The sequence below is a fragment of the Ctenopharyngodon idella genome, chromosome 15, assembly GCF_019924925.1.
Source record: "Ctenopharyngodon idella isolate HZGC_01 chromosome 15, HZGC01, whole genome shotgun sequence".
In the NCBI taxonomy this organism is placed as follows: Eukaryota; Metazoa; Chordata; class Actinopteri; order Cypriniformes; family Xenocyprididae; genus Ctenopharyngodon; species Ctenopharyngodon idella.
Genome location: NC_067234.1, coordinates 18917851 through 18930013, shown reverse-complemented (window position 1 = coordinate 18930013; position 12163 = coordinate 18917851). Strand labels below are relative to the sequence as shown.

The 12163-nt window shown below is 36.2% G+C and overlaps 1 protein-coding gene across 1 annotated transcript; it reads left to right on the top strand.

Annotated features, from left to right (window-relative positions):
* The first annotated feature begins 2424 nt into the window (after window positions 1-2424).
* Window positions 2425-11014, top strand: rhoub (ras homolog family member Ub). Its single transcript, XM_051863487.1, has 3 exons — window positions 2425-2858; window positions 5096-5154; window positions 7661-11014. The coding sequence occupies exons 1-3, from the start codon at window positions 2660-2662 to the stop codon at window positions 8114-8116; spliced, it is 714 nt and encodes a 237-aa protein (XP_051719447.1). The 5' UTR covers window positions 2425-2659; the 3' UTR covers window positions 8117-11014.
* The last annotated feature ends 1149 nt before the right edge of the window (window positions 11015-12163 follow it).

Below are 12163 nucleotides of genomic sequence, written 5' to 3'. Positions count from 1 at the left end.
CAATTATGCGCTCTTCTTTATCCCAAGGGAATATCATGGAGGTTTGGGGGTTGGACAACCAGGGCATTGTATCACCTGAATAGCAACATGCTAACATGCTAAACACTGAAAACTTTGCCTAGCATACTTTTTCTTTAAAAAATGTGAAGATAGTTTTTACATTTGTTAAGGTGACCTCTAATAGCTGGAAGAGTGGATGCCTTATTTTTATTGTCTGATAAAGTCATAATAAAAGAAGGGGAAAACCGGTTGAATAGCTGCTAATGGCCTTCTAGTTTCACCAATTAAAGGCCCTGAATGCTATAATAATACAATGTTTCCACAGCCATTTACAATGGAACATTTTACAATGATGGTCAGCAAGACTATCAACTTAATGCCCTGCCTCCCCCTCCATTTTAAATAACACCAGGAAGCCTTAAAAGGTTAGTCACAGGCCTGAGTGGATGCTGATAGTAGGCCCTACTTCCTTTTTATGTGTTGTAGTTTCACTTTTCACCGTTTTGTTTAGTTAGTTTTGCAATATTGAGAACTTTCTTTTAGGCCAGAAACCTGAAAGTGAAACACACAAAGCGGGATTAAGATTTTGGGACCGTTTTCTTCATACAGTTACAGCGAAAGGGGGAGGCTTTCAAACTTTTTCAATCTTGTTGTAAGAAAACATATTATGTACCCATAAAATAACCGTTTCGCGGTGAAATCCAGTCAATCAGCTTGAGAGTAAAAAAACTCCCCTCGCAGAATTTGTATCAGGTTCAAGTTTTTCACTCGAATTAACTGCGTTGCTTGGTTTGAAAAAGTGACTTATAAGGCTGCTTCGTGTATCGTTTCACTGACATTTTTTGCCCGCGATATTTCGCGTATGTGATTCGCTAGGCCTATATGCGCCTTACACGCGCTCATATACCTTATTATCAGACATTATTGAGTTATAAAGTGTGATTTCAGACACATATGATTCGTTTAGCATTGATTTACATTGATAGGCTACATAAAATATTCCTCCGAATAATGCTTTTGATCCCATATGGTCAGTTAATTCAAATTCAATACTTGAACACAGTTTCTCTTGATCGCTTAACCCGAACACGTTATAATAGAATCAGATTAGAATATAATAAGCACTTACGGAGTTTGTTCCGATGTGAAGGTCATGCTGACTGCTGTACTTAGTACTTTACCCAGATATGTGCTGTCTTTAGAGCAACTTTCCTAGGACCTTTGCCTTTCATATGGCCATAAATACCTCTTCAGAGCTTATCACAGGATAGGCTATACCTTAAAAGTGTAATGAGACCATTACAGTTGATATAAAGCCTTAACTGGACAAAAATCAATTTCCATTTCCAAATTCACTGATGACATTACTATGCTATTTAGTTTTATTTTAGTAAAACATAGTAGGCTAGAATATTAGGCATGAAACTTGATATACTAAAAGAAAAAAACAATAATAATGATATTGTCTGTCAGTTTTTTGGCATCACTTGGTTTTTATAATATGCATACATATGGCTACATTCATTTCTCAAACTTAAATAGCTAATGTTGACCACTAGCTGGCAGAAAAGATCAGTTTAAACTCACCAAAAGGAGAAGAGTAACAGGATCAAATCAAATGTAAAATAAAGGCCAGTGTTACTCAAAAAAGTAATTAATTAGCCTACTAGCTACTAATTACATAGTGTAGTTCTCTAAAAAGTGTCTCTAAAAAGCATTGCATTACTTAATACTAATTACTTTCTAAATCCCTATTAACCAGTTGAACAATACAAAGGATGGACATGAAACTGCTCTTTTAATTTTTTCAAATAAATTAAATTGCATAAATTAATCATAAACTGAACAAAGTATTTAAAGAGAGAATGTTACATTAAAAACATACATAGATGTAAAATTTTGTATAGAAATGTATAGTCTATCTATAGCCTATTTAACGCAATTATATCAGAAGTAACTGTAATTTAATTAATTATTATTAATAAGAGTAATCCCTTTACTTTTTTTTTTTTACAGGAAAATTAATTAAATTACAGTGATAAAGTGATTCTGCTACTAAAGTTTAATTATCATTAAAATGCACTGTAAATGTTAAAAATACATTGTTATATTTTATAAACACAACAATGTTTTTCGGGATTTTTATGTTGTTAGCCATATTCATGAACATAAATGGGTTCACTGACCTCCTAAGTTGCACATTTTCAAAATAAAACTTTTTGAAGGAACTATATGTTCCCAAATCCCCCTAAAGTAGAACAGGAAATGTACTCAGAAAATCAAGAACCAATAGCCTATGTGTTTTTAACGCACACTTGCCATTGTTTCTAGTGAGACAAGCGTCACGAATAACCTATGCTCAAACAGCCATGTGAAGAAGGAGGAGCTGGTCTAAAAGCTGACTATAAAAGCTCCTCTCTCGCTCCTTGCCCAGCTGTTGTAGAGTGTGAGACGTCTGTAGAGTTTCGTGGAGATACTGAGTATCTGGGACTTATGAAACTGACGGTTTATGTGCACAGCAGCGGATCAAGCGCATTTACGCAGTGCTCATAGCGCCAGTCGTTTATAAAGTGCTCTTTTTAATGTTTTTTTCTCGGGTCACTCCATCAGGAGTGTGCGATCCACCTGCGGTCCGGTCGAGCAGCGCGTCTGAACGCACATGGATTACAGTACCCTGATGGCGCCTCCGGTGCCTCCTCACAAACCCACATCCCCCCGGCCTGCGCACTGCGAGGGGCGGCTGCTGAAGTGCGTGTTTCTCGGGGACGGAGCTGTGGGGAAAACCAGCCTGATTGTCAGCTACACGACCAATGGATATCCAACTAAATACGTCCCGACAGCGTTTGACGATTTCTCAGGTGAGTCTTTGAATGCGTAATTGTGCCATTTTAGTGATTTCAGTGGATCTGTGAAGTCAGTTCTCCTCAAGTTCAGACAGGTGTTTTAGCAGAGGAACCACAACTGCAGTTCATCACATTAACTATGAACATGTCAGACTTTTTAACCTCAGTTTTGAAGATTATATGTATAGTTTCAACACATTTACACCAAACAAGCTTTTTGTAGTTTTGTGAAGCGTTTTACTTGACAAGCATGTTTGTTTAATTAAAATAAATTAAAATATTCATATATTTTCATAAATATCAGACTTGTGTTGACAATTTAGGGGAAAAATTTCCTTTGTGAGCAAAATGATTCAAGTGCAGTTCCTTACATTTCAGACATTTTAAATTGGAAATGAATGCAGCGCTTCTATAACAATTTTCATTCAAAGAATGCTTTATAAATGTTTCATAATTTTTGAATGGACCGGAGCTGTTCAGTTCCCACAAGCATGTCTTTGTAGTTATAAAGCCCTTGCGCAATAATGGCTGACCTGAAAATCTGGCCCCTGAAATCCATTGGGTCCACTGGTTTCAATCTCTGAGCAGATATTGTGTGCTGCCCCAGTGGTGATGTCACCCTCTAACTCCTGGAACAGGATCAGAAAATCTGTGCACTGATTTGAGAACAGTTACGCAATTCAACAGGTGGCACTTTGAGGTGGAAAGGGCTGAATTCAAGGCAGATCATATGACAGGGATTTGGAGACAATTATACAATGGGTGCTTGAAGCAGAACACTTTGAAGTGACAAATCATCACCAGGACCTCAGTGTTACTGTGTTTCATGAGATCACTTTAGCGTGGCATGATGATGGAATGAACGTTCTCATAGATCTGAACAGCACCTACAGTCCTGCAAACAAGCAAAGGTGAAAGGTCAAATGATGAGCGGTTTATGAGCTGCAGGAACTCAGATTATACCATGTTCATGAGGGTGTATAATAATAAATAACAATACTGATTATAATTTATTATTATTATTATTATTATTATTAGAGACCTTGTTATATTAGGATTTTTATTACAGACTGACATTTGAAAATAAGATTATTTTATTGCAGACTAATTAAAAATAACAATGATAATAATATAAAAAATAATATAATTATAACAAATGTAATATAAATAATTAATATAAGATAATATAAATAATAAAATAATATAATACAAATAATAAAAATATATTAATAATAATACAATCTGCAAAATGAATACATGTAAATGTAGTAATAATAATAATAATAATAATTATTATTATTATTAAAGAGCCTTTGTTATATTAAGATTATTTTATTACAGATTTGAAAATAATAATATTAATTATAATTGTTAATAATAATAACATTAAAGAGACTTTTTGTTAATTTAGCAAATTAATTTAAATGTACAAAATGTTTAAATCAGTCTGTAATAAAATAATATTAATATTTATTATAGAGTTGTATATAGGGATTATATAAAGAGTATATATTTAGAATATTTTCAGAATATTTTTAATAAAAATATTTGTGTATACACATATATGCATACACACACACGCATGCATACACGCATACATACATTACACACACACATAGACACACATACACATACATGCATACATACATACATTACACACACACATGCATACATACACGCATACCTACATACATTACACACACATACATACATGCACACACTCACACACACATGCATACACGCATACCTACATACATTACACACACACATACATGCATACATTACACACACACACATACACACACACACACACACACACACACATACATACATACACGCATACCTACATACATTACACACACACACACACACATACATACATACACACACACACATGCATACATACACGCATACCTACATACATTACACACACACATACATGCATACATTACACACACACACATACATACATACACGCATACCTACATACATTACACACACACATACATACACACACTCGCACACACTTTCCTTAATATATTTTGTATAAAATGTATTACTTATATCAATGAATAAGGAAAAGCGTGTATCTTAGCTCTAATTAAAATAAAATGGCACCTTAAGGGCTTCATTTGTGATTTAAATCCATAAAGTCCATTGACATTGTGTTTGTTTACAGTATCAGGTGACTAAATGGAAACAGGTGTGTGTTGGCAGTAAAATGACTCATTTTTTCCTTTTTTTTCCTCCAGCGGTCGTCCAGGTGGATGGTCAGCCAGTGAGACTGCAGCTTTGTGACACTGCTGGGCAGGTAAGAGCTCCAGTGCACCACCTAGTCTGACAGCATGACTGTCCGATGCTCATTACATCATGTTGCTTTCCATTCATTTTGAATCCAACCCAAAGAGGAACATCAACTAGACCTTTTTGTTTGGGGTGGATGAGGGCATTTCTGTCACTCTCTGAAAGCAGGATTTGGAAATTGGATGACAAAGCAATTGCACAAAACAAATTCTTATCAATTAGAAAAGATCGGCGGGGATGCCATACTGTGAGGAAATCATAAAGAGACTTAAAAGAACAATCCTCCAGCTATTGGCACTGTAGTTATTGGATCTCCCTCTCAGTTTCTGAGCCACACAGGCTTGGACAGGGTACTGTTTATCCAGCAGTTTTGCCTCCAAGTGATGTTTTAGATGCCAAACTTTTTTCATTGCTGATTGTTTTCGAGCTGCTGTTGTGTAACTACCTATCACTATCACTAATTTGAAAATGCCACTGGCTCTACATTCATTCTAATTTCCACATCGGAATATTAGATTGCTTCATTGAAAGGTTTTGAACCTCAGAAACCGACACTGCTTTGTCATGCATTACATGGGTTAACAAATAAATGACTCTGCCCTCTTCGTACACAATCTATAAATCCCTTTACACAACCATGCAGAGGCAAGCTCAGGCAAACACGGGAAGATAAGTATTCACTTCCCCAGTTATAGTACGGCAGGCTTTCATATAGTTTTTAAAGGGAAAGAACAAATGCACTTTGCCCAACGCATAGAAACAAAAGTCTATTTCTTTCTATTGCTCGGCCTATTTAGATGTACTTCCATTGTGTTGTGCAGGTGTCCATGTCAACAAAGGAAAATAGTCGTTGTTTGATAATGATAAAAGCAATCAGACAATGTCTGTGCGTCAGTAAGTTGCCATCTGTGTGCTATTAAGTGCTTTTTAAATACCAATTTGAGTGATTGTAATTGTAGGGCTGGGTGATTTAACTGTATATACTATACACAATTACAGTAGAGATTCATGTGTGTATACCACAGTACATCTTTTTTAAATCTATAAATCCAACACAAAAAAATTAATTATTATTACTGTTGACAGCTAGTACAGTAAGCTGCACTGGCATTTTTACAGTTATTTTTAGATTACTGTAATTGGTGGCTGGAATATATTACAGTAAAAAAAATTAAATTGTACAGTATCAAGCTGTACTTGTACCTAGACAGTAAATGGATTACTGTAATAAACATATCATATTAAAAGTTCACTAAAATTAAAAATATATTTTATTGGTATATTTTATATATATATATTTGAAGTGTCAAAAGGTCATGTGGTTTAACCGTCCAAAAGCCAATACAGCCATTTCATTTGTGATTAAAATATCTTAAAATGTAATAAATGTATATAATTTTTATTATAGCATGATTTTATAACATCATAAATCAACGTAGCGCAAAATGGTATTAAAATTATGTGTAGAAGTCGTTTCTGAAAAAAATGTCCGGAAAAATTAATTTCATTGATGTCATTCGGAGTAACCAATATAAAGGGACCATGTTGGATCAAGTCATGTGGTCAATATCATGTGACAAGATGTGACATCATTCAGACACCTGCATGGCCATGAAGCAAAGTCACTAACTCTCTTTTAACTATTTCAAAAATTCATGTTTTCACTTGCTAATACACATGTCCCAAAACATCATATCATTTGGTACAACCGCTATAAAACATGAAAAATTTTGTAATATTTTAAAAACTTGTACTGAATATAAAATGTTTGATTGTCCTTTTGCTAGCTAGCTAGATTTCAGCCTGTTAGCATTGTTTGAAAATATCGTCATTCGGTAAAACCAAAATTTTGGTTATACCAAATGACTTTTTTGGTGACAAATTTTGTCCAACTTGTAATCTCATCGTTAACACTCAATAAAACTTTCAAATAAAAATAAAAATTAATTATATCTCCATTATGTTTTTTTACACTTTTAAAAACCTTATCTGTCAATGACCCATGTATGTGTGTGTGTATAATATATATATGATTTCGTAACAAAAAGTATATGCAGCAAAGGCATTGAAAAGGTTTTGGCGCTCTTATCTATCATAATTGCTGTTCTCAAAGATTTGAGAGGCCCTGCTCTCCAAAAGCTCTACAGAGTTATACTTTCAATTCATTTGTACAGCATAAACGGGACAGGGTGTGCCAGAGTTGAAAACTTTGGCCAAGTTTGAAAGATTAAAGTGTGCACTGCGTGTTCCACATGCAATGTTCTTTGCGAGCACCAGCCTATAATTTCACTTAATTGCTTCAGGGAATAATAAAACACCCCAAGAGCTAGTTAAAAGGATTTTATTATTTGAAATAACAATTTGGAATCCCGCAAATGAGTTTTGAGAAGGTTCATGAGGCCTTGCGTTACTAAACCCTCTAAACATCAGTAATGATACCCAGTTTAATGATATAAAGTGATAGGCTTCCTGTCTGGGCAGTGCATTTACTTTTATCTTTCTCTCCACCTCAGGATGAATTCGATAAGTTGCGTCACTTCTGCTACACACGGACTGACGTACTCCTGCTGTGCTTCAGCGTCGTCAGCCCCGCTTCCTTCCAGAACATTGGTGAAAAATGGGTCCCGGAGATCCGACGGCGTTGTCCGCTCACACCTGTGCTGCTGGTGGGCACCCAGTGCGACCTGCGGCAAGACGTCAAGGTCCTCATCGAACTGGCACGGCGCAGAGAGCGGCCTGTCCTGGAAGAGGATGCCCGCGCCCTGGCGGACAAAATAGGAGCGGTAGCCTACGTAGAATGCTCCTCGCTCACACAGAAAAACCTGAAGGATGTGTTTGACGCCGCCATCTCCGTGGGGCTACGACACTCCGACAGAAGAGCCAGACGAGAACGGAAGGTCCACAGTACTGCTGATAAAATGAAAATGCTTTCGAAGTCGTGGTGGAAGAAATATATCTGCATACAGTAGCAAAGATCAAGCCAATCTTCTGAGGCATGAACTATGTGATAGACTCTGGTTTAGCGTCACGCTCCTCAAGTGGATGATGGTCAGTTGGTAACGAAACAACAATGAACAGTATTGCTGCTGTAAGGACGATGAATGATGACAGAAGGTGCAGCTTGTTCGGTAGCGACAGTACAAAGGAAGTTGCAGGGCCGTTGCTAAAAAATCACAGGGCCCAGGATAAAGATTTCCTACCCTGGGGCTATTTAGTAGGTGTAGAGGACCTTATTAGCCATGTTTCCATCCACAGATTTGTATGCAAATTTTGGGATATTGCATTAAATGGTTAGTTCACCCAAAAATGAAATTTACTCACCCTCACATCGTGCCAAACCCGTAAGACTTTTGTTCATCTTCGGAACACAAATGAAGATCTTTTTAATGGAATCTGAGAAATTTCTGTCTCTCCATTGACGGTCTACGCAACTACAACTTTAACGGCATAAAAAGTTCATAAAGAGATCGTAAGACTAATCGATATGAATTGAGTGGTTTAGTCTAAATTGTCTTTATATGATGAACAGATTGAATTTAGGCTTTTATTCACATATAAACATTGATTAGCGAACATAAACAGAAGCTCAACCGTACTTGCTTGATGCGTGAGAACAAACCTCATTAGTTCTTGCAGAAGCTCAAATGTGCTGCATAACACGAGAATGAACCTCACTGGTTCTCATACGTCAAGCAAACATGCTTGAGCTTGTGTTTTTATATCTGATGTGTATGTTGATGAATGTTTATATGTGTGTAAAAGCCTAAATTCAATCTGTTTATCATATAAAGTGAGAAAATTCTGACTAAACCTCTCAATTCATATGGATTAGTTTTACGATCTCTTTATGAAAGCGTCAAAGTGGTAGTTGCGTAGCTGTCAATGGAGGGACAGAAATCTCTGATTTTATTAAAAATACCTTCATTTGTGTTACGGGTTTGGAATGACCTGAGGGTGAGTAAATGATGATTTTCATTTTTGGGTGAACTGTCCCTTTAAAAATGCTGGATGGAAATACCAATATCTGCTAAAATCTTAAAACGCCGCTAAAAAACCATACTCAATTGAGATGGATACTTTTTTTATTTGATAATAAACATGTTTACAGAATAAATTCCTGGATGCACAACAAAAAAACTTGCGTGACTTTGTCTTAACGGATCATGTGATTGGATAGCTTGAATAACCAGCAGATCAATCTCATTGCATACCATCTCAAATATTGTTTTAATCATTCTGAAATGCCTGAGCTAGTGTATGTCATCAAAATTATTCCCAGAACTGTCTCACACGATTGCATTCCCAAACATCAGGCATTCAATCACAAGATAATATGACAGCGTTTGTAATTGCTTTTTATCTGCACGCTCTTTTGAGGTGCAATTTATTATGTAAGAAAAATGAGTCACAGGCTTCCTCGGTTGCAGCAACTTTTTCTTTTTTTATTTTGCGCCAGTTTCCCATTTTGTTCTCTTGAACACATGGGATGGAAACGGTGCTTTAGTCACAAATGTTTTATGCGATATTCCATTTTTTGCACAATTTTACTTAACAACTTTGGATGGAAATGTAGCTAGTGAGACCCTTCATCACAGAGCCTAGGAAAACGATCCCAATCGTGCCTCTGCGATGTCAATCCTCACTGTATGAACACTAAATGACTCAACTGGATAGTGAAGAACACTGTTGACCTCTTCCACAGCCAAAACTGTCTGATTATGGTTTTAAAAATCATCTACTGCTCTTGTTTTCAATACCAAACAAAGTGCCACAGTTTCTATTTATTTACCCATGTCTTCTAAATGATAAATGCATGTTCGAGACCATATATTGATGATGCAAGCATGCTAACACTGGTGATCAAGCTCCTTTTTTGTTTGTTTAACCTCCATGTCTGAGGTCACAAAGAGGTCCTGTGGCCGCTCGGCCATTTACGCTCACTCTAAATGGTCCTTATATCCCATCATGCTGAAGTGTTCAGTCTGTAACTGAACCTACTTGTAATTAGGCCACGTTTTCATCGTTTTGATTGTCCAAAATGGAGTGTAACTGCAACTCTTCTGTCCTTGTTAACACAACTTTGCCTTTGCAATGTGAGATGGTTCAGTGAACTCTTGTGTACTATTAGTCACAGAAAGGTGGACCTATCATGCATAACACATTACCTTTGTATGCCATACAGTGCATTGCACTTGTGATCTCTTGTTAATCCCTATTGCAGTCTTTTAATTTTAGTTGATCTATACTGTCGTGTCATGTTGTAAAAAGTCTAGTACAAAGTTCTTTGGCTATGTGTCCTCCTGATCAGCCAATGAGATGTTGAATTTGCTTCTCATTATTCAGAAGCTCAATCAGAGTCATTCAGTCAGAGATCCACCACAAATGAAAGGGCACAACAGTAGGGTTCAGGAAGTAAAAATCCCCCCAGTTATCAATTATAAATTGTCATAGCACCAACAAGTTTGTAGTGCGTAGTTCATTCCATCATTTTCATTACATCATTTTATTCATTTACTTCTTTTTTTCTTTGTACTGAAATGTTTTTATTTTTATTTCTTAATTTTTTTATTAAACTCCAATTGAGAAAATGAATGGGGAAGATACTTCCAGAACCAAAGCCGCCTACAGAGTGGTCGGTCACTGTTCGCTCCATACAGCCTCACATCAGGAAGTGGCCTCTGTTCTTTATGTACTTTATTGCCACCGCAATGACATTATCAGGGTAATCTACTTTAAGATCTGTACATTTTATGATTGCATTTAAATTTCTTACTCTATAAACACTCCTGTTTATGGTACAGTGTGTATGTGTGTTGCTGACTGCTATCCATGATTTTCATGGAAAATAAATGTGACATTAACTGAAACTTCCATGAGTTTTTCTCATTGTTTTAGATGTGTGTCTGTCACATCACCTGACCTACAACAGCAGGAGCATGTATTGAAGTACATATTGGGTCAATTTTGCTTTCATGTTAGCATGCAAATAGCCTAACTAACCCATGATGGCTATGTTAGCAAACACTAAATGCAGTAAGTGTGTATATGTCACAGAAACAGGGGGAAATAATTTAGAAATAATTTGAGTGTCCAAACATCTTTAAAAGAGTGGATAAAGTGTCAAGGAAAAAAGCTAAATGTTGTTTTAATGTCCGAAAAGAAACATTAGAAGGTACAGCTGTCAGCCGCAAAACTAATGATTTAGTTCAGATCCCTCTGTCTTTATTGCTAATGCTAATGATTGTAGCTAAGGTTAGTTCCAATGTTTATTACTTTTACTATTAAAGTTACCAAGTAATCCGTAACTTTTTTTGTGTTCAACATTTACAAAATTTATATAATGATTAAGTACATCATGAATCCATTTTCCAAACCGTGTTTTTGTCTTATCCTGAATCACTACGGTACACATATAATACGTATTTATATTCGGACTATTTTAGACCGGTCACAGTACCTGCGCGACTCGTCATTGACATAAACAGAGAGAAGTAGCTCCGGCTACAATGTTCTTCCGCGAGACGAATGCAGTTTTGTTTATTAAACGCTAGAGCGCCAAAAGTTACGGACTACTGCAGCTTTAAATTTCGTATCTTAAGTTTTTGGTGCTGGTTATATTTAAAATGTGTGCATAACAGAATTTTTCGACCTGAAGACGTACCAGTGCAGGTCACTGGGCCACATAAAATGCTAAAAGGGAACTTGTACAGTACGGATACAATTCTGATTATAATTGTCGGCAACAGTCTCAGTAACCCATCATTAAGAGGCTTTGTTTTGTCTCACAGAAAAGCCAACTGCACAGACGACATTTTCAGTGAATACAGTCTGTGCTTAGCTTAGCATACGTAGCATTTCACTCAGGAATAAACAACAGTTACTCTCAAACCATAATGTGCACTTTTACAATACATAACAGCCAGTTTTGTATGGCAGTAGGCTACTCAGGCGGTCTTGTGGTTGAAAGAAGATATCACAGTTAGCACACTTCACACATGCTAAAAGATTTTCAATAA